The sequence below is a fragment of the Hoplias malabaricus genome, chromosome 10 (genome assembly GCF_029633855.1).
Source record: "Hoplias malabaricus isolate fHopMal1 chromosome 10, fHopMal1.hap1, whole genome shotgun sequence".
Classification (NCBI taxonomy): domain Eukaryota; kingdom Metazoa; phylum Chordata; class Actinopteri; order Characiformes; family Erythrinidae; genus Hoplias; species Hoplias malabaricus.
This window is the reverse complement of record NC_089809.1, coordinates 17,382,777-17,406,395: the sequence shown is the minus strand read 5'-3', so window position 1 is coordinate 17,406,395 and position 23,619 is coordinate 17,382,777. Positions and strand designations below refer to the sequence as shown.

General features: G+C 41.4%; 2 protein-coding genes across 3 annotated transcripts in view; one reads left to right on the top strand and one right to left on the bottom strand.

Annotated features, from left to right (window-relative positions):
* The first annotated feature begins 656 nt into the window (after positions 1-656).
* LOC136709022 (uncharacterized) lies at positions 657-3,008 on the top strand. Its single transcript, XM_066683985.1, has 2 exons — positions 657-2,244; positions 2,352-3,008. The coding sequence occupies exons 1-2, from the start codon at positions 1,053-1,055 to the stop codon at positions 2,396-2,398; spliced, it is 1,239 nt and encodes a 412-aa protein (XP_066540082.1). The 5' UTR covers positions 657-1,052; the 3' UTR covers positions 2,399-3,008.
* Positions 3,009-9,043: 6,035 nt separating this feature from the next.
* rreb1a (ras responsive element binding protein 1a) overlaps positions 9,044-23,619 on the bottom strand; it is a 55,808-nt gene continuing 41,232 nt past the window's right edge. For both annotated transcript variants that reach the window (XM_066682800.1, XM_066682799.1), the window contains 7 exons: positions 18,562-18,709; positions 18,017-18,159; positions 15,544-15,733; positions 12,411-14,952; positions 12,147-12,311; positions 10,321-11,070; positions 9,044-9,868 (listed from right to left, as the gene is read on the bottom strand). In XM_066682800.1, the coding sequence (XP_066538897.1) occupies positions 9,315-9,868; positions 10,321-11,070; positions 12,147-12,311; positions 12,411-14,952; positions 15,544-15,733; positions 18,017-18,159; positions 18,562-18,709 (4,492 nt within the window). In that variant the 3' untranslated portion in view covers positions 9,044-9,314. The remainder of the gene's footprint in view (positions 9,869-10,320; positions 11,071-12,146; positions 12,312-12,410; positions 14,953-15,543; positions 15,734-18,016; positions 18,160-18,561; positions 18,710-23,619) is intronic.

Sequence of the window (23,619 nt, the reverse complement as noted above, 5' to 3'; positions counted from 1 at the left end):
CTCTCAGTGATGTATTATTTGTTCAGTGTGATGTGCAAATCTTTAAAACTGTATAGCACTTTGCTGCATTGTTAGCTAATGAGCATAAGTGTGGTCAGTAGCCAGGCTGCTTATTTTATTGCCGTAGCTGTGAAGAGGCTGGTAAATGTGAGCCATTACGATTTTTATTTGTCCTTCACATCCACACTCAGAAAATATTAAAGAAATCATGCATCTCTGAATTTTCTCATTTTGTGTTTCCAGGCAATCTGGATTATGCTGCAGTGTGCTATTGGGCAGAACCAGCCACTGTGTGGGCTGTGGGAGTGATGCTACACAAAATGGTGTCACTCCATGCCTTTCACCACTGACTAGACCCAATTCACATGAATCTGGATATTTAAAAATATATATATACCTTTGACTGCATTTTTTCGCCTTCCATTCACAGAAAAACAGTGTTTAAGTCACTATAAACTTAGAATCCAAAACGCTCTCCCAGATGGGAGTTAGGAAAACGCTGTGGCCAGTGGTCCTACGTCTACACGGAAACACACACACAATGTGCTCCTAATCCTTTTGTGTGTGTGTATGTGTGAGAGAGAGAGAGAGTTAATTTAGGTTAAACTGTTATACATTATTATTTCTTTTAATGTTTTAACATGTTCCTTGACTTCCGCTGTACTTTAGATTGCTTTTTTATCAACATAATCATTATTATTTGTATTGTTTATTTATTAATTATTATTTCCTTTTAAATAATACAATCAATATTGTTGTATTAATGCTTTGGCAATACTGTATGTAAATATGGTCATGCCAAAAAAGCTTATTGAAATGAATTGAATTGAGAAAGGTGTGGGGGGGGGGGTGACTCATAATGAGAGAACAGAATGGCCCTGTACAAAATTTTTCCCCACTTGGGAAAAAGTGGTGGCACCGTTTCAGGAGGAGGCATGTGTCAGAACTCAGCATGAGGACCTCGGACACCATCGAATGTGGGAGGGCAGCATGTGCCAGGCAGAGGATGGTGGATCAGTACTTTAACCTGCTGACATCCAATCTGGAAACATATGGTCTATTGGACAAGCCATCCCAAATTTATAACTGTGATGAAACCGGTTTCCAGATGGATGGAACCAGGTTTAAAGTACTGTCCCCCCGGGGGGCCAAACATATTTACCAACAGGCCCCCGGTACCCGAGACCACATTGCTGTACTGGCCTGCTTCAATGCAGCTGGGGAGGACATTCCACCATTTATTTTTGCCAAGCATTTTCCCAGAGGCCCATATACTCAAGGAGGACCCCCCAATGCTTTCTATGGCAAATCTCCGGCGGGGTACATCGACGGGGGACTTGTTCCAGCGGTGGTTTGAGCACTTCCTTAGGCACGCCCGGAAGGAGCGCCCTCTGCTCCTGAACTTCGACGGCCACAAATCACACCTTGCGCCAGAAGTCATTGAGGCTGCTAAGAGGGAAGATGTACTTCTGTGCCTTCCACCACATTGTTCCCATGTCTTACAGCCACTGGACGTGGGATTCTTTGGCCTTTTGAAGGCAGAATTTGCCAAGGTGGCTGCCAACCTCTGCCATTTTAAAAATTCATATATTGTTAATAAAACAGTTTGCCAAAGTTTTCAGCCACCAGTACCAGCAGCTGAAATACCGGGGCATTGTGGTGGAGGGATTCAGAAAGTGTGGCATCTTTCCTCTGAATCCACATGCTGTGGATTCAAGCCGCCTCATGCCCTCCACCAGACCCAGGAGCAGCACCACCACACAAGAGCCAGCAACATCGTCAACCTCCTCTCCAGGGATGGCCTCTCCAAGCCACCCATCCGCCCTACCATCCACCCAACCACACCGCAACCTTCAGCCCCTCTGGATCATCCCCTGGTGGAAGCAGGATTGATCCAGCCTGACCTTGCAGAGGTCCTGACCCGGGTCGACTACAGGAAAAAGATTATTCGACACATCCCTGTTGAGGCCCGGGTCATCACTGGAGAGGAGTATGAGAGACTCCTGCGACAGAAGGAGGACTCGGCCAGGGTGGCTGAAGAGGCAAAGGAGCAGAGGGCACAACGGAAGAGGGCCCGGACCACCAAGGGCCCCACCGCTGGAGCAGCAAACACATGCTCTGACCCCGCCACAGCCTCTGGGACAACCCCCAGCTGCACAAGCAGTGCCAGTACCCCCTCCACCTCTGCCGGTGCCTCCTCCTCATCATCCTCTTCCTCCTCACGCCTAGCAGCAGAAACAATAGGTGATGAGCTAACTATAAATTCATCTGTGTTACTGTTCCTAAAAAATTCAAAGGTGAATAGAATAAAATGTGAAATTAATAATTATTTAAATGTTATCAACCTACAGGTGAAAAGAGGAAACTTAGACACCGAAGACAGGTGACTTACAGTTAGAGATTCTGTCGATGTTAAGGGCATTAAGTTTGTATCTTACCTTTTTAAATAGGTAGATTTTTTTCTATGATCTAGAGGTTTTCAGGATCTAAAGGTTATTTCTTACAGGCAGAAAGAAGGCTAGAAAAGCTAGGCAGCCAAACGAGGGAGGGGACAGAGAAGCACCCATGGCACAAAACCAAGGTAGATAGCCAGTAAATAGAAGAGTTCTTAAAGTCTTGATTGCAAATTAAATGCATTTACAGTGAACAGATTATCTTAATGTATAATATTGTGTCAGCAAGTGAGATAGTGTGAGGGTGAGACTGTGTTTCTATTGTGTCAGATCTTTGTGGCAGGTGTGGAGCCGCTAATCCACCAGGGGACGATTCCACCATTGTGTCATGGGTGTACTGTCCCTTGTGTGAGGAGTGGTTCCACTGCAGCTGTGAACAGTGGAACCACTCTGAAGAGGAAGAATTTGAGTGTCTTCGGTGTCAGAAGATCCGTGCCCGCATCATGTCCTCTTCGGAGTTATACATTTTGTTTTTGCCATTTAAACAAATATAATTTATGTAACTAGTTCAAATATTACATTTGTTGATTTTTATTTTTTGTTTTAATCGAATGTACAGTCTGTAATTATAGTAAAGTTGACATTTAAAAACTCTGGTCAATTTTTTTTAACAGGTTCAAAAAATCAAATTTACTTGTATAGTACCTTTCACAACAGATGTAGTCACAATGCAGTTTTACAGGAATCCAGTAATAAGGCAAGATCAACAATTTGGTGGAATACTCCCACAGTTAACCTTTCTGTTCAGAATGTGTCAAACTAACCTTTGCTAAAGTAATCAGTAAAAACAAAACTGCCAAGATTATTTATTTTTGCATTTATGGCACAGTGAAGTAAAAACTTCCCAGAAACATACTCCTACACCTTGTGGAAAGTTTTCCCAGAAGAGCTGAAGCTGCTAATAGCTGCAAAGGTTGGGTCGACATCACATTAAACCCTATGGATTAAGAATGTGTTGCCACTCAAATTCATATACATGTGAAGGCTGAGAAGCAAATACTTTTGGCAATATAGTGTATGTTTCCCACAATAAGGGCAAGTTGGAATTATCCAGCACATTGCTGATTGAGACACTCCCACTATTTCTATGTCATATTTTTATGGGTGACGTCTGATGAAATATATTAAATATTGTCATATCATTATACTTCAGCCTTTTGACGGTTCCAACATCACTGTAATAAATGAAATCTAAGCAAGTGAAATTGATTTAAATCTAATCTAAATTTCTAGTATTACTCATTTGGAAATTGTTGTAAAAATATAAAAAAGTGTCTTATTTAATTGACAGATGTTACTGTTTAATTCAAGAAAGAACCTGAAATGATGCTTAAAAGAAACAGAATTATCTGCTAATGGAATAAGACACTTTCTGTAGATAAAATTACTATATACAGGTTAAAATAAGTTGAATAATCTTATTTTATTTTTACCTATATTCTAAATGAGTAATACTAGGTATTTAGACTAGATTTAAGTCAATCTACTTGCTTAGATTTCATTTGATGCAGTGTAACCAAGTTTTCCTGTGCATCCACTACATGTAAGATAACTAATGAACATAATAGGAAACCCAGGTTATCACAGCATATATTGCATCACGTTTATATACACGTTTATATTACATATCATTATTTTAAACAGTTATTATACACGCTTTTAATCTGAAAACATGATCTCCAGAACAGTCCCGGAAGTGAGGTGGCCGACATTAGGGGGCGCCAATTATCTTAGCAGTATTGGTGTCTACTTAAACAAAACGTGTTTATATAAAAACGTATTTACTGTCAAAGTCAAACAGGTCTTGGACATTAATCTACACACGTCTCCTGAAAAATGTTGATTTGAGTGAGTAAAGTACTTCTATTTATTTACAGTTAGCTAAGATTTCCAATATTGTAACTGAAGTGGCCGGAATGTGGTAATTAACGCTAGCTAGCACTTAGCATACATTCATTTAAAAGACTAGTTAGCATTCAGTTCATTCGGTTTAAAGTCAAAATTTCTTCTGTCAACACGGTAGCATGAGACCATACTTACATAAGAAACGAATTTCTTTCGCAATTTCTGAGATGCCTGTGCACTTTTAATATTTACCCACATATCGACAGGAGAAATGAAGATCTTTGTCGAAAGATCCAGAGAGTCGCTTCCAACTGAACTACCACAGTCTCCAGCACAAGTGCGCCCTCCAACGACAACAACCGGCATGAAAACAAGTCTCATTTCTAACCAATGGGATATTTGGTTCACACACACACACACACACACACACACACACACACACACACACTCTATATTTTACTGTAGGGGATGGCACAATTTCATATAATAATGCTCCAAAAGTGCTGAAAAAAATGACATAGTATTACATAAACACTAAAACAATTTACAAAGGGCCACCTAGTAGTAAAACTTAATTTAAAAATATAATCTTATCATTTGTAATTAAGTTTAACTGAAATATGACTAAGTTAATTACACAGTCACAAATGTGCATGTGTGAAAATATTTAGCAGATTTTAGTCTGATATCTTATGTGAAAGTCATCGCAAGACCCTATTAGTTTGGTGATATGGTCCAAATAGTGATATCTAAAACACAAACAGAGCCATTTTATTTACTTAACAAAATAGCTAGTGAACCTTTACACGTTTTCTGAATTTTTGTATTGAATATTGGAGGGAGGGAATGGTTTGTACGTCTAGTATCTGTCACCGTGACAGTGACCTGCTCTGACTTTAGAACAAAACATTCATATCAAAACATGTGTGAGGCTGGAAATAGCACTGCGTTCTAAATGTTTTGGATGCCCCAGTGATCTGGGGAGGGACATGCATGTTCATGCAGGTCAGAAAAAATGTTCTGATGGTCCGCTGAGCATCTCAGCAGAGCAATATGTAAATCACCAAGACAGGATAGCGCAGTTGTGCTCTCGATGTGGGTAGAGAGGCACATTTGAAATTCACCAGCAAGTTCATCCTGGACAGTTTTCTCATGTTATTTGCAAAACCACACTACTCACTGGGGAATTCAAATGTTCAGCATCATTATGTTATTAAGAATTTAAGCCAATCAGAAACTTTGCAGTCAGTCCATTGTCGAGAGAAGAAACAGATGTCTGAGTAGTTTAATGCTTATAAAAGCTCCTTTACAAAAATGTAATTGACGCAGAAACGTGAACAATGCCCCTTGTTGAGCAATTCCTAAACCTGGATAGGTAAATGTACAGCGGTGTACATGACAAATCTTGATCTATAATGAAAAGTGACGAAAGGTGGTACAAAGCATTTCTATGCTTTTTAATTTTCTACAAAAGTGCCATGTCTATTCACTCTTTCTCAATAATCATCCACCATATTTCCATCACTTTTCCATCATAGCAAATTAAGGGCTTTAATTTTTTTTTTTTTTAACTCCTGTCTCTTCTCATCAGACCACCAAGCATTTATCCCCCCTTTGTCCAGGTGAGGTTTTGCTTGCCTCCTTGGTTTGCACAACTGGACAACCTCACTGGACTCTTGCAAAAATTGGGCTAAAAGTCATGTAGTGTAAACCCAGTGAAGAACTTCTGTATCAGCTGTTGAACATGCCAGAAATTACCAAGACACCTTCAAGCATTTTTAGTAAAAGAGTTGAATGAATTAACATAAACATTCACTGTCTGTAACAGCTTATCGAGTTCAGGGTCGCTGTGGGTCAGGAGGCTACTGGGAACACACCCTGGCGGGGACGTAAGTCCTTTGCCAGGCAACATACACTTGCGTCTATGACAACCTTCAAGTAGCCATTCCACATCCTAACGTGTGTTTTTGGACTGTGGAAGGAAACTGGAGGCAACCCAAGGTTGTGGGTTCAAGTCCCGCTCTGGGTGACTGTCTATGAGCAGTTTGGTGTGTTCTCCCAGTGTCCATGTGGGTTTCCTCGCTGGTAGGCAGTTTCATGACTTAAGTGCGAGTATCACTCTGTGAAGGACTGGCGCCCCCTCCAGGGTGTGTTCCCGAGTACTGGTCCTGTGAAGATCAAATGGCTACGTATTGGGATTTTGACATACTAATACAGATAAGCAAATGATCGTGTTTACTGCATAGTACTGCATTGATTGCACATATTAGGCAGGGGGGCGGGGAATAAACAACAACTGATGTGTTATTTGTAAGTAGGCAAATACAGATCACAATTTTTATAGGAATTTATTGCTTTAACAGGTTTGACAAAGAACAGCTTACATCTCTGAAGCACTTATTTGAAGAGCAGGAGTAGTGTACCAAAATACTCTAGGTTGATTCTGTTTCCATTCAAGTCCAGTAGAATTAATTCTTTGTGTGTGTGTGTGGGTGTGTAGCAGCAGCACAAAGCTCCCTTTGATATCGGTCAGAACTTTGGACATGGACAAAAAAAGATAAAAAATAAAAAACATCTATCTGTCCAATGCCATTTTGTATTTTGTAGGCCAGCCTAAATATTGATTAATTTCTTTAACTGAGAAAAGGAACCAGAGTGGGGAAAAAAGACGGGAGAATCTTGGAGAATAATGCAAAGATGAGAGAGGAATGCGGGCTGGTGTGGACACAATAAATCCTCCCCCACTCCTTTTAATTCACAGTCAAGTGCTAAAAGTAGTGATTGACAGTTCGACTTGTTCAAAAATAACATGTAATCAAAAGATGGGGAGAGGTTTTGCAACTCAGGAAAAAGAAATCATTTTGAATAAACATTTTGTAAATACCCTGAGAGCAGGACAGTGTGGGAGGGGGAAACTGAGGGGAAAAAACCCCAGACTTAAACAACATAAAAAGGTTAACATGCAAAAACTACCCTAAAGATTCACCCATAGCAGAATAACAAATTTCACAGTTTTATATGCCTTATATAAATCAAAGAAAACAGAACTCTCAGCAAAACTGATATAATAGTGATAATAAAGATAGCAAAAAACAACACCAATTCTAAAAACATATATAAATGTCTACATAAAGCTTTTGGATCAATAGTGATTATTGCTATGGAGAAAAAAAAACCCAGGTCTACGCTGGGGCACTAAAGTATTGAATCTGTATCATTTCTCTCTGCAGCATATTTGCTAATACATGGCTTCTCCACATTTGACTTCTTCACTCGCACTGGGCTACAATAAATACACTTAAAACACTGTGTGCATTCTGAACAGAAATCCCTACACACATATACACACACCCAAGCGCATGTACACACACGCATTACACGTCCTCTCACACACCAGCCCAGGAAAAGGCATTAGGAGAAGCAGAGTCCCAGGATTCAGTATACAGATTGAGAAAGCAATTGCATTTTTCATTCAAGTTCATTCAATACTAGCCGTGTGCCTGCGAAGCAGAGTAGAGGAAATACTAGTGTTTCACCACGAGAGGGCGTAGATGCCCCTTGTGGTACCCCCATCACTTTTTCATGAAAGCCTTGTTGGTTAATACTCTGTGTCCGGCTGCACTCAGCTTTTTATCCTTTTTTCCCCCCGCCATGACTGTGGTCACTGGGACTCCAGTCAGCTGACTATTGGTCCGGAAATTAGAAGACGTGTCCATCTTAACAGAGTCCACTGCCTTTTCTAGTCTCCATGCCTTTTGAGGTTTACTTTGTTTTAGTCTGAGGTTCACACAAATGGTGAAGAAAGGAAAAAAATAAAAAAACAACAAAAAACATACATACACACATACATACCCCACACCAGAAATGCTTATGTGATTGACTTTAGATCCTACTCAGAGAGGAACTCAGAAGGACAATGGACCCACAACTGGCACCATGATCCATACACAGGAGGCAGCAGAGTGACAGCTTTCAAGTACATGGCCATAGAAAAAGAAAAAGCATACTAGTGTTTGCCCAACAGGCTGATACCTAATAAAAAAACTATAAAGACACTAGTAAGGCTTAAAGTAGAGGGGTTTTGGAAGACATTAAACCTGGACAACAGACCTTATCATGTTTAGCACTGTTGTAGGCCTTCTTTTTTTTTTTTTTTTGCATGTGATACTGATTTATTAGTTCAGAGGGAAAGCAATTCCTAAGCCCTTTAGTTTAAAAATCATTGCAGTTCCCTCAGTAAAAACCCCTGCCCTTCACATTCTTCCAAAAACTGAAGGTTCAAACAGAGATGTCTGACATGGTCAGCGTCACAGAGAGATTCATCATACTTCAGGCAAATATTGCCCATATATTCCATGAAGAAAAATTGTTGTGCACCACTCTGAGGGCAATTCAATGTCTGGAGGCTGCTTCGCCTTCCACGCTGAAGCATCTGCAACTCCTTGTGCCCCCCGTTGAAAACTTGTATTGAATACAGTTCAGCATTGTTTTAGATACTCTGGAGGCCTTTTGTATTATTGTAAAAACTAAAAGGGTGCAAAAATGAGTCCATGAAAAAACCCTTGGAAGTGTAGGCTAAGTTTGTTTAACATATTCCAGTTATGCTCGCATACACAAGCCTTGACATAGTAGTCTCAGTAGCCGTATGCCAGCTTGTTTTCAGCCTCTGCTGGTTCATCATATAATACCACCATCCTCTATTCAGTCACTTAATCATACAAAAAAAAAAATAATAATAATAATCATCAGACTAAATTGTTTATTGCTTAAATGCATTTTCTCAAGATTCCAAAAATTATCTATATAAAATTACTCTTAAAATCAACTAGATCATCTGGTAGTACAATAAAGATATAGCAAAAAAGTAGCAAGGCACTTGGAAAAGTTCATCTTTGTTTCTTAAAAAAGAAAAAAAAAAAAGGTTCTGTATTACAAATGTACTTTTATTGTATGGCACAACCTCTGGAGTGTGCTGTTATGCATTACTGCCAGACAGCACGAGAGAAAAAGATGTCTTCACTCTACCCCCAACAGTTGGGGCTCATTGGTGGCGAGTATGTGCTCGATGTTGGGCTTGGAGTGTATCTCCAGCAGGCCTTGGATGAATCCCTCAGGTTGTTCTAATGTTGTGATGCTGGTTGAGAGGGAGGTTGTGGGCTGCTCTTGTTTTGGAGGTTCTTTGGGTTGTAGGTTCTCGGCTTCTGATTCAGGTTCTGCCTTGTCTTTCACAGAAGCAGCTTCTCCTTCATGTCTCTTCTCCGATACTTCTGGCTCCTTCGTGGATGAGGCCGATTTACCGTCTTTGTCCTGTGAGCACCGACTCTCTTTAACTGTTTCCGTACCTTCACTTTCGTTCTCAGAAGGAGGGTTGGTACTGGTGGGGGTGCATTCCCCTTCACTGGCTGAACGGCCACTGAACCCCTCCTCATCCCCCACTCTGCCTGAGACACCCCCCATCGAGCCCTCTCCATCTCCCCCTCGGGGCTTCAGGTGGATCCGCTGGTGCCGGACCAAGCTGTGCTTCAGGGTAAATGTGCGCTCGCAGGTTTGACACTTGTATGGCCGTTCACCTGTTTAAAAAAATGAAAAAAAACAATCATTTAAAAAAAGAGCAGCTTTTCCAGATACACATTAAGCCAGTGGTTCCTAAAGTGAAGGGGTATGCCCCCTGGGGAGGCATAGTGGTATTGCAGGTGCAGTACAGCAAAGCAAATGGATGAGATGCATAATGCCACTTGTATTAATCCCACTTTTGGAAACCCTGATCAAATTAGGTTTCATTAACACATCTTCTGGAGAGAATATTTTTTCCCTGTTATTTCCTTAAATAAATGAGATTTTCAAAAATACAACACATGATATGATTTTCTTTCAACAATTTTTACACTTAGAAAATGGACGAACACGCTCCCCAGACATATACCCTTCCACTACTTGTTAAAGTGGATATTAGTCCTGTGTAATTCTGGTGTAAAACTAAAAGATGCAAATTCATAACCAGGAAATATCCTGCATTTCTGACCTGTATGAGAGCGCATGTGTCTCGTCAGGTCCTGAAGGCTCCAGAAGCGTTTGCTGCAAACGCTGCATATTTTCTTCCTCTTGTCAGGTTTGTTTCTGGATGGGCCAGCCTCACTTTCGCAACTCTTTGGTTCAATTGCACCTCCCTCTTCGTCACTCCTTTCCTTCTCCTCCTCCTCAGAGCCACTGTCCACCACGCTGCAGGCTCCCTCACTCTCTGCAGTGCCCTTCTGCTCTTCTTTCCCCACCTCCTCTTCTGCTTCTTCTCTCTTCGGTTCGGTCTCAGCTGCCTCGTTGGTTTTGGTGGTCACACTAGGCGTGTCAGCAATACTTTCCAGCTGGTGAACTTTTTCATGTCTGGCTAGAGTGGCAGCATAGCGGAAGCTCTTGTTGCAGTTCTTGCAGGTCAGTTTGGAGTCGTCCTTTGGTGTCGCCCGTTCGTGTGTATCGCTGTCCGCAGCAGGAGAGGACTGGGGCTGTTCACCTTCAGAGAATTTGAAGTCGATCAGCTTGCAGGCGAAGTTCAGGTCTAAGCTTTTATTGCTGTGGGAATCATCATCTTTCACTGTGCTTTTTCTCTCCTCCAGTTCATGAGAAGTCTCCCCCTGCTGGAGAAGAGGCTTTACTACAGCTGCTTCTGTTGGCTTGGCTGGGGAGGGTTTCTCAGCATCAGACGCAGTTGGTCTTTCAGGCCCGGAATTTGTGAGATCCATTGCTTCTCCACAGGGGAGCTCTGTCTCAGACATGCTCTCTAAAACACAACAAACATCTGTTAATCCTGGAATGTTTAAATGTAACAGATGCATGGTGAAAAAGATAAAAATGTCTATTAAGGGTTTAGCTGCACTGGTCATTTTTTCCTTAATATAATATATTAAGGAACATAGAACTCGTTTATTTTAAGTTTAATTGCATTTTTTGCATTGAAACATATTTAATATCCGTCATATATGTGGTCATTTCATTATACACTGAACAACCCCTAGATTAGGAACACCTACCTTATATCTTCACTCGCTGTCCATTTTATCAGCTCCACTGACCATACAGGAACACTTTGTAGTTCTACAGTTATAGACTGCAGACCACATGTTTCTCTGCATACATTCTTACCCCCATTTCACCCTGCCCTTCAATAACCAGGACCACCACAGAGCAGGTATGGTTTGGGTTGGGGATCAATCTCAGCGCTGCAGTGACACTGACTTAAGGGTGACGTGTTAGTGTGTGTTGTGCTGGTACAAGTGGATCAGACACAGCAGTCCTGCTGGAGTTTTTATACACTGTGTCCAGTCACTGTCCACTCGGTTAAACACACCTACCTCATTGGTCCACCTTGCAGATTTAAAGTCAGAGACCGTAGCTAGTCGTCCTTAAGTATTTCATCAGTAGCCAATGGACACTGCCCACAGGACCTTGTTGACTGGATATTTTTGGTTGGCGGAATATTCACTCCAGCAGCACTGCTGTGTCTGATCCACTTGTAACAGCACAACACACACTACACCCAGTCAGTATCACCGCAGCGCTGACATTGACCCACCACCCAAATTCCACCTGCTCTGTGGGGGTCCTAATCATTGAAATGGTGATGGGTGAAATAGAGATAAGAAAGTATGCAGAGAAACAGATGGACCACAGTCTGTAATTGTAAAACAACAAAGTGATTCTGTGTGGTCTTTAAAATGGACAATGAGTGAAGATACAAGATAGGTGTTCCCAATCCAGTGACTGCTCAGTGTGTATCACAATGTTCAGGGCATTGTTTTTAATCGCAATGAGATTTTAATACCAAATTGTGATCTTACACAAGTCATATGTGGTTACCTGCACTCTCTGGTGAGCCGTCCTCTGAATCCTTTTGCTTGGGTACGGCACCATTTTGCCGGAGGATTCTGTTTGTTACGCCATGCTTGCGTAAAAGGTGGCGCTCGCAGTTGGACTTGGTTGAGAATAGGGCTTCACACTGAGGGCAGGGATACGGCTTCTGACCTGTACCACACATTTAAATATAATTATTAATTGTCCATACTATTCATATATTTAAAATGTGTTATTTAAAGATACTAATAGATCTAAGCTGTATCTTGCCTGTGTGTGTCAGCATATGGCGCTGGAGAGAGCTGGCCCATGGAAAGACTCTGGGACAGAAAGGGCAAGTCATCTTTTGCACAGAGTTGGAGTACGCATTCTTTTTCCCTTTGGACTGCTGGGGCAGCAGGGTCTGCTTGGTTGGTAGCTGTTTTTCATCTTTACCCTCATTCACACAGGACTGTTCCCCATCTTTCCTTCCAATCTCAATTGTGTTGGTTTGCAAGTATGTGCTAAACTTATTTGCATTAGTGTTTGCGAGCATCTTCTCTACACTGGCAAATTCCCCACTGGACTCCAGGTCAATATTGTTGTCCGTCACGTTCATCACAGTCTTATCTTTCCCTGTGCTGATGGTTGGCCTTTTCTTGCATGTCTTCTTGGAGCTCTCTAGCGGAGGCTCCTCTACTGAAGAATCTAAGACCTCCTGTTTGCAGGACGAATCAGAACCAGATAGACAGCTGTTAGTGTTTTCCCGTTTCAGTAGGTCAGGAGCACCAGAGACAGAAGAGATGATCTGGGCAATGGAAGCCAACGGTGGTAGCTCCTTCACACCAGAAGCAGAGGGTTTGGGGAGCAGGGGTTTCAGTTTCAATCCTCGACCTATCGCATTAGCTGCACTGAGAGTGGTCAAAGCTACTGGGAGTTGGTAGCACCCAAGCTGCTGGGCCTTCTCTTCGCTTGGCTTAACTGCTTGAAAGCCCTGGGTAAGGGTGAGATCCATAACGTTGAAGCATGGCTGCTCCTTCTTGACTTCTCTACGCAAAGGGGCATCAGCATCTACCTTCATTTTCTTCTCTGGGTTCTTGGGAATGGAGAGATCAATAGGCTCCATGGAACTGTCATAGGAGACGGCCTCTATCTTAAACCCAGAAAAATCAACTGTGCTTCCAGCATTGCTACCCCCTCTCTTTTTGTTTGAGAAGTCCAGTGGTTGTTCAGGATCTGCAGTGTAGTAGCTCAGGTCCTCTACTTTGATGGGAGGCAGAGGATCACTCTGTGACACTCCATTGAGTGAAATGGGGTTAGGATTGGTCTGAGAGGGAGTAATGGCTATGTGGTCCTCTATATGCTGCTCTTGGACCTCTGGGTGCTGTTTCAGCAGATGGTGGATGCAGTTGCGCTTAGCCAGGAAGGCTGCTCCACAACGTTTGCAAGCATACGGCTTTACCAGGAAACCATTATGAGTTCGCAGGTGGATCTGTAGTGCTTGGTAGGTCTTTAGGTCCTCGCCACAAATTCGGCAGGTAGTGTCACCTGAACCTGCTTGCTCCAATCCATCAGGTGTGGAAGGCGACGTGACATACTTGATATTTTTCTCTATCTCCTTACGCGTGTTCTTCATGTGCTTCTTGCGAAGGTGACGCTCGCAGTTAGCTTTAACGGTGAATGGGTAATGGCAGACTCTGCACACATAAGGTCGCTCGCCGCTGTGGGTTCGCAGATGACGAATTAGCGTGGCCTTGTCTGGGGCAACATAGTCACAAATATTGCATTGGTGGGGCAAGATGCCCAGGTGATAGCGCATGTGCGCCTGCAATACCCCAGAATATGCAAATACCTGGTCGCAAAGACGACATGGGTAGGAGCCTTTGCGAGCTGATCCCTTCTTTCCAGACATCTCTTGTCCTGTCTTGTCATCTTCCTGCTTGATCTGTTGTTCATCCATATCCATAGGTGTGTGGGCATCACCCATGCACTCTGCTTCCATCTGCATTCTTTCTGTCGAAGCCTGGTTGCAAGAAGATGACGATGAGGAGGAGGAGGAGGATGAAGATGGGGATAATTCCTTGCCAGCTTTCTGAGGATGGGCAGCAGGAGGTGGCAAGCTGGGGCTTATGCAGCCTAATGATGCCTGCTGGGTGCTCACGAGAGGAGGAGGAGTGGAGGCAGCCATGTTGGTCCTGGGAGCCACCAAAGGCTTTGGTTTAAGTGGGGGCATCTGCTTGTAGCCAGTCTGCATTGCACTGCACGGTGCCTTGGACAAAGGTGGGAGGCTGATCTGCTTTGGGGCAGCGGAAGCCACTTTGAGGATCTGTTGTATGTCAGCCAGTTCCATTCCATTCTCAACACTAACTTGTTTTACTACCATCCCGCCATCTGGCTGGACTAGAAAACCAGTCTGGAAGGGCTGTAGCGATAGGAGCTTGAGGGCTTCATTCTGAGAGAGACCTCGCAGAGAAGACGGATCCACCAATGACAGGCCAAGCCCACCAAGGAATCCTACTTCCTGCGGGTCGGCTGACGACTCCACATGGATGACTCGGATACTGTCCAGCTCTGCCTGCATAACTTCCTCATCTGATGGTACAGGTTTAACCTCAGAGATACACTGCAAACCCAGGGAATCCATAAAGGTGCTTTTCTTAGATACAGGAGGATCCACAGCAGAGGGCTTGGCTGCATCAGGTTCTTCTGAAGTCTCATGCGTACACTTGTGCAGGTCTAGGGCTGAGCGCAAAGGAAAAGCTTTGTCACAGGTCTCACACACAAAGCGATGGATTTTGCTGGTGCAGCGGCGAAGGTTGGTTTCACACCAGACCTATTGTTGAAAAAAAAGGATAAAAAAAATTAAAACATTAAATATATATAAACACTTTAAATATTCATAGCAAACACTAACATCTATTTATTTCACAGTGGTGGCCTGTTGTTGCAAACAACAGCTGCCGGTGCTGCCTCAACGTGTTATGTAATATCAAGAAATCCTAATTACAAACCTCTGCATAGGGCTTTTAATTTGAAACAAGGAATACAGGTAGAGGAGAGAGAAAGTTAGATTAAAGAAGCCAACATTAAGCTTGATAGGTTTTTAAAAGGTGAAAAGAACTTTCATGAAGTAAAGCCTGTTGCCCACTTCTTGACACACACAAGGGCTGCATGACTTTGAGCCCTGTTTAATTCCCTAGTATGTGACAATGCACCACAAAGCATTTTGACTGTACTACATTAAATTAAAGCCATACCGAAACCACAGGCCAAGTTGCTTTAGCTAACGTTACTATCATAGCCATGTTCAGCTCATTTTGAGGCAGTTTGTGAAAAGGTAGTAAACCGAATCCAAGCATGATACATGATGCTGAATGCTGTATTTCATGTAATGGATGAGAGTAGAGCGTAAAAATTAACTTACCTGAGCAATGTGAGGGAACTTGCGGCATGAAAAATCAATAAAGGCCAGGTCATTAAAGCCAAGTGGAATGGAGGGGTTGTTCTGTATAAACGGGTTCCCACTGGAGTCAGTTGGCAACTGCTTATGGATAGCTGCATTGTGACGAAACAAACCTCGATGTGTCCGAAATGAGATACAGCAGAGCTCACACCTGGGGTTAAAAAATAAATAAATAAAATAAATTAATAACAATTAAATAAAAAAATTACATATTTTTAAAAAATATTTAAAAATCAGGGCTGCAACCATTGAAAATAATAAATGCCATTTCTAAAGAGCTTTTCAAATGCATGCTGAAGATAAAATAATCATCAATTATAAGCCACATAACATTTATTTGATCAAAAAGATGTTTTAGTTGAGTTATTAAATTGTGTTGCATCCCTGTAATAGTGTTATATTAACTCTGTAGTAACTGCTTCCACGAAACAGTGCAGTGAGGGGAACACACATCTAGGAGATATTTTTTTTTAAAAAAGATTGAGTGTTGCTAGGTGGTAGATAACTCTAACCAGGACTGGCAGTTCTCTCTGTCTGTTTGTCAGGCATCAAGAGAGACAGCTGGTTAGTGTCTTCCACGCTGGTCACAACTCTTATCATCAGCCCTGCCCCTCACCAACATGCTGAGGTGTCTGCAGTCACCGTAAGCTGCTTTATCTTAGCGCGCACACACACACTGGTCAGGCCAACAGCACAGCCTGTATGTTTGTGTTTACAGTCTTAAGGGCACGTTTGCTATCTTTGATTTTTTTTTTTTGAACAATAGGACCTTTTATTAGACTGTGTTGACAAAATAGTATTGTAACTGACAAATTTTAAGGAACAGGCAAGTCCACAGAGGGAGTCTCTTGTTGTTTGTATACCAACTCACTTCATTAGGAGGGGCTTCTTTGCATGTGGGTGGTTGAGAAACAGTGCATAACTGGGAGTGACCCGGTTTTAGTATGCGTTTGTGTGGAACAGATAACATGTCTATGTCATGTCTAGCATCCTTTTATCTGCAGACTTGTCTGCTTCACTCTACTGCATTAAGAACTTTGCATAGTGGAACCCAATTCACAGCAGCCCAGATCCTCTTAACTAGCTCCCTTAGCTTTTGTGATTACACAGGATTAGCGCTAAATTTGTTGTACTTCCATACAACAATAACGGCGCTGTGAAACCGAATAGGCCAAGCACCGCTAGGTCACTTCAGCAGGAACCAGCTCTGCGCAGCTACCCATTACCCATTAACTACAGTTGGAGAAGTCAGCCACTGCATGAGTGGTTTTAGGGCAGGAGACTGCAGACTGTGATGTCTCCAAGGATACGGCACCCCCAGCCCCCAACAGAGAGGTCCAGCAGACTGCGTCCTGAAGCCTCCTTCTGTGACTCATTAAATCCCCTCATCTCACACACACACAGTCCATGCTCCATGGTACATTTCCCCCCCTTCCCTACTCTTTTTTTTCCCTACACGATTTCCTCCCTTCTCTTCTCTACTCCCTCGGTCACCGCCTGGGGGTCCAAATGGGGGGGGTGTGGTAAAATCCACTACACTACACATGAAGGAGACTGCATGCAGACATATTATAAATCACCCAGGTAGGACAATTTGCCATGCCAACTGTACTCTGATAACTTGAAAGTGACCTAGATAGGATAAAACTCTCACAGTTTCAAGAGTACTTTTTTCCTAAGTTATATAATTAAAACTACTTCCAAGATGACACTACAACTACCTGAAAACAGTTTGAGTGTTTTAAAGTTTTCCAAATTCAAATATTATCCCCCTCTCTTGTCATTTTATGGAAACTATTGCAAAGTATTAAAACAATGGCGATTTTGATTTTATTAAAAATGTAAAAAAAAAAACAAAAAAAAAAACACACGAATGCTAAAATCTCAAAATCAAAGTCCTCTAAACCAAAATCACACATACAGGGACAAATACATTCCTCTCATTTATTATATTCAAACTACTAACTTTTAGCTTATTGTTAAAATGCTTTAAAACATATTTATACTCTTTATACCTTTAAAGTTTGCACCTATAGCACACATAGCGGTGCACAAGCCCCTGAAACAAAAGCTCAATTGATATGCCAGAGGACACAGCCACACTCTGCCTGGATGTGTTAAATTATGACTGTTTCAGCACAAAGAATGCCACCATAATCTCCCAGCAACTGCAGCGGTCCAGCCCAAAGCCCCAGCCTCTTGCGTCCCCTGGCAACACAGCTCCCACATCAAACAAAAGAGACAGCAGTCCTCCCCTAGCATAATGGACATCTACAATATCTAACAGGCCTACCTAGCAACAGTGGAAAACTGGCACAGAATTTTTTTGTTTATCAAAATTTAATTACCGCCTTCTTATCATTAGTTCATAAGCTTTTCTGAGGCCAAGAGTGTTCCAAATGTGTGTCTGTGTGTTCTGAGCCAGTGGTCGAACCTGAGTGTAGTGTCATGGTGGGTGTCCATGTGGGCATCCAGGTCATTTTTGGAGCTGAGGGTCTTGAAGCAAATGGGGCATGGCAGCGGTTCCTCTTGCCCTTTACTCAACAACGGTTCTTCCAGTCCACTATCTTCCACAGCCTGCAACACAAAGAATCCCTGTCAGTTGCACAAAGCTGGACCCAAAATCAACTTCCTTGGATAAAAACAGTAAGTTTCAGGGTATGGCACTGGGAGAAATGCAGGTTTCAGCTGTTTGTAATTGTGTTTCTAAATTACTGTCATTGTATACTGTTTGCCATAAATTTTCACTTGGCATACAAGAACAAAACATCTCAAAAGACAATGTAACAAACTCCCAAAGAATGGTGTCCAAGAATGCCACAAATACCAGCAATACTTAATATTGTCTTAAGTCTTGAATAAACACAGAACTTGTTTTGTTTTAATACCCTGATCCTGATTTTCTGTCTGATCATCTCCAACCTTAATAAACAGGCTAATTTAATCCTAACAAAAACATGCCAGTGAGATAAGTCTGACCCTTTTGCTGGTGGGCTCATCAGCTCGATCTCCGTCGTCATCATGGCTGGACTTCCTCTTAATGGTGGAGGAGCGTCTACGTTTGATGGGCGATGCAGGACTTGTAGGGTTAGAGATGACTGAGTCTTTATCATGGATTTTCATGTGCCTGCAGATAAATGGAGACAACAGAACATTTATCACTGTCTAGAAAAAGAAAAGACAATTGGTTTAGTCAAAAATAGCTGTTCATATTCATGCTTCATTTCTTATCATTTTTTATAGGACTAAAAATATCAACAGCCATTAGTTTTACTGAACCAAAATGCTGCAGAATGGTTAACCAATGACCTAGCTTAAGATTTCCTGACATCTAAAGCTCCCTCCAGCTTTTAGGTACACAGTGAACTTATGTTTGTTTGTATAGTTCACAGTAAGTCATACTCTATCTTAAATTATAAAGATAATAGTCTGTATGATCTAAACAAATTAAAAGTGCTAACTAAAGATGCACCAATACAGGAATTCTTGGACAATGCCGATATGCGCTATTATACATTTACATATCTGCTGATAAACACATTTATACTATACAGAAAGATAAGACACCCTAGACAAGCAATATAGACAAATGTTACATTTATTTGAATAGTATTTTAGCTTTAATAAACTGTATGCAAACAATAAAATTAAAAGTTGTTAGGCCCGTTAGTTAACAGCTCCTTAAATAAACTGGTCACAGCTTTAAACACTGTCATATTAACATTTTAAATAAAATTATAGATCTACTCAAACAAACAAATTCTCTCTGTCAGATGTGGAAGAGGGAATTTTTTTTTTGTGGGAACATTTTTTTCCTGTTTATTTCCATTATTCTGGCTGAAATAAATATGTCAGGAAATGATCTGTTCAAAATGTCATCATTATCAAAGTATCAGCCAAATTAATCTTAAAAAAAAGCAATTATCTGCTGATATCGCTGTAATTCAGATATCATAGTCATATCAATATGACTAACCTAAAAAAGCTGCAGGGCTTAAAGCCTACAGGAGGGGTGAGTTTTAAACAAATGTATGTGTATGTGTATTGTTTTGGCAGAAGAGTTCCTTTTTCTCCTTTGTACCAGTTTCAAAGCAACAGTTACACTATTGTAAGTCAACAGACTGAAGTTTGGGAAAAGTTTAAAATGCCAAGATAATGGATGGATTATCTCTAACCGTTACTGAAAGAAGTATCTCTGCATCCCTTCCGTGTGCTTCCTGATGGAAATGGCAAGAAGAGGAAAAGCACTAATGGGCTGAAAAAGCCTGCAATTATCCAAGTGCCTGTGTATGCCCATACATGGGCCGGAGTCCAGTGCTGGGGGACTGGCCTCCAGGAGAACACTACAGAAGGGACGAGCAATGTTGCGTGAAGTGAGCAAGAGGCAAATGCAATGCATCTGGGTAGTCCGAATCACGCAAGACTAACAGTTCAGGAAACATGCATCCTAAGATTAAAACTAGGGATTTGGTGCATGCAATGCCTAGTAGGGCCTTGCCTATAATACCACTCCTCCCTCTTTATTTCTCCCTCTTTCTTCTCACCAAGCACATACAGTACGTCTCCCACGCTCCACTCCATTGAGAGGTGAAAAGATTTAAACTAAGCCAACTTGGGCAAAGGATCAAAGCTTATGGAACTGTTATGCAACAGGTCTACACTGATAAGGCTGTGTTTCCATGACACAAAGAATCAACCGGTGTTCAATTCACTGAATGCAAATGCAACATTCTCTCAAATCTCTTTCTTTATATATTCCAACACTATAATATTTGTGTGAAAAAATGGCCAGCAATCTCTGGTCCTCTGGGTTTCAGCTTTCAGTCAGTGGGTTATTAATAGCAGGTAGTGAACTGGCTCGTCCATGTGAGGACCTCACTATTTCACTGCTCTGGACTCTGACCTCAGGCCTGACCAATCACAGCATACCTGCACTGCCAAGTCAGCAAACTGTGACTGGATGGCAAACACCTCAGGCCTCATTTAGGCATATGGTGAGTTTGGAGTTTGGAGTATAATAATGCACACGCTACAGCTGTTTAAAATATCAATACTGCCCATGTTAACAATGTTTACCAACGTTAAAATCAAATAAATATGGCTTTAATAAGAATGTCTTTTTAAGCACCTAACTAACAAGGGCTTTTGTTTTCTTTAAGATGAACTACAAGATGAAAAACTCTGATAAATCATTTTGCCAACTGTAAAAGGCTTCCTGTACTTATATCCAAGGTGTTAGTTTGGGGATTTTGAGAGCCAGCTAACTAATCTGTAAAGAGCCACAAAACTTGTTGATGCTTTAACAGGTTCATTTCATCTAATCCAGGACATTCCAGCACAGAAGAAGCAGCAACAGAGTACAAAGGCAGAGGGCGCTCTAGCGTTGTAAAGTTCTTAATGCAATGTCACATCAAGGGCACCACTCCAGCCTTGTGGCAGTTTAGCGGTGCAACCAGTGCTGCAGGAGTTTAAGCAAATAAAAGCAGCCAGTCAGCTTGCAATCCTGCTCTCCTCTGCAGAGTTGTGATCTCTCTCTCCCTCTCTCTCTCTCTCTCTCTCCATGGTAACGGCAACTCCCTCCTCCCTACCCCCATTCCATGTGATGCTTTGGCACAAAATGGCTGCCTACTTGCCAACAACACAGACAACTTCCTCATGCATCAGGGTCAGGCTGACAACTTCAACTTCAGCAAATGTTTCAATAGTTAAATCAAGTTGTTGACATCATAAAAGAAGCTAGATCAGAAAATGTAAAGGGAACGCCACATTCTTGTTGCTGAAAATGTTGAGGAAGCTCACACAGAGACAGATGAAAAGAGAAGTTTCAGTGAGTGCAGCCGTACAGGCAGACAGACCAGATTCTCCACACATCAGTCATCAACCAACTAAAAGTCTAAACCTGCAGAAGTTCTGAACTGATCAACTGCCTCACCACAGAAATCAAGCCACTTCATTTGGGTGATATATTTACTTTTATTAACAGTAACAATAATTTACATTATTAACTACACATTAGGAAGATTGTACCCTATGAGAGTGAAAATGAGGCTATAATGAGACTGAAAGAGTTATCAGCACTGACTCATACTAAATTTTTTTCAAAATCATATTTGGAAATTGTAATTTTTGGAATTAAAAGGTTTTGAAATGATGACAACAAATGTATTAGACTGTCCTTTTTACCCTACTTTTCAATGAAACAGTAGTACAATGGGGATAAGAAAGTATGCAGAGAAACATGTGGACTACAATCGGTAACTTTACTACAAAGTGCTCCTGTATGGTCAGTATAGCTGATAAAATGGACAGAGTGTAGATACAAGGTAGGTATCCCTAATCCAGTGATCGTTCAGCCTTGTATTATTTATAATTCAGAGTACAGTTTAATTCCATATATAGCATTTTTTCAGTGTACACTGTATACATTATTAAAAAAGTACTCATTACCAACATAAACATTTGAATGATGGTGAATATATAAATGCTAAGGCCACACAACATAGTTTGTCAATAATTGTCATCATTCGGACTATAAATAACACTACAATATGCAGGAAAGAGTTTAACCAACCTCCACATGAAGTGTGTTACATCAAGGGTTCACCAATATGTTTTTAGTTACAGTCTCAAGGCAGATTTCAATCTTGTAATGCAGAAATTGGTAATATTGTGTTTTAACAATGTTGACTGCTTCATTCCTCCACATTCTACTGTTTTTCTTTCACATTTAGCTCCTATCCCAAGTGTTAGCTCACTAAGTTGGAAAACGTACCCTTACACTAATAATCCTACAATTAAGTTAAGACACTGTTAGTGCTGATAATTTTCTAACTGCATAATTAGCCTCAGTTTAAGTCCTTATTGATGAGACAACTGTCTAAATTACACTTTGACTCACTCTTCCTCCAGACCCCCTGCTAATGCTTCACACCTCCAGCCCCTGTGAGTCTGAGAGGATGTTCACATTTACCCCTCCACCATGGTCTGCTGCTAGGAGATACCACAAAGTACAGAGACGGGGGAGGGCTTCGGAGACATCCCCCATTTCCTGCTGGCTTCCCTGCTTTCACAACAAACTGTCTAACCTTCACACAGCCACCAGCATCTCCACACACACCAACGCCCAGCTATTTATCTCAGTGGCACACTCGATGTCTAAACCCCCATTCAGGCTGGCAGAGAAGCATCAGGGCGAGGTCTGGGACACAGAATTAACTGAAGAGCTAACACTAGAAAACCTGCCTCAAGATATTTATATACTGTGTAAAAAAAAAAAAAAAAAAAAAAAAAAAAAAAAAGTCTATTCTTTTGTTACTGCAAAACTGCATATGTCGATTGTCACACACTTAGTTCATTCATTAATCAGCATTTGTTGCATATCTTAATTTCATGCTTGTGAAATTATAATTGCCAACAGAACCAGATGGGCATCAGGTTATGTAAGTTTGGCCACGTCATATTTTGTTATATTTGTTTACAACCCTGAATGGGAAAAGCGGAAAAGATGATGAATGTTTACAACCTTGTGTGTTTTATCCAACATGGCTATCAGAAATTGTCAAAATTATGAACATATTCAATCTTTATACTTAATTATGAACGCCTTATAGTCCAGTGTGCATCTGTGGTCACTGGGTAAAAAGTGGGCAGCTCAGACTACTCTCTCACGGCCTAAAGACTGAAATAGAAGCACATTGATCGTCATTTCAATTTGAATGTTATTATTATGTTATTATGTTTTTCCATAATCCATACCTAATTAAAGCTTTGGGCTCAATTAAATGTGCTAGATTAGGAACTGTGCAGGCCTGGGATTCAAGGGCATAAAATAATACTTAAAAAAAAAAGATAACTACAATATTAATTCATCACCTCTATAAAAAATTGCACCTGTCAGATATGAACCACTGAGGACCTACAACTTGCTTCAGTGTGAAACATCTCCAGAATAAATGAGGAATCTCTCCATTGCACTAACACACAAACCACAGAATCCATTAGCATACAGAGCCATTGCTAATCTGGGATTAGAGCTCA

What these genes read in the sequence shown, in the direction of transcription:
- LOC136709022 (XM_066683985.1), top strand. Translation starts at nt 1,053, where the DNA reads ATGGTCTATTGGACAAGCCATCCCAAATTTATAACTGTGATGAAACCG. An exon ending in CCTAGCAGCAGAAACAATAG is followed by an intron (nt 2,245 to 2,351) that starts GTGATGAGCTAA and finishes ATCAACCTACAG; the next exon opens with GTGAAAAGAGGAAACTTAGA.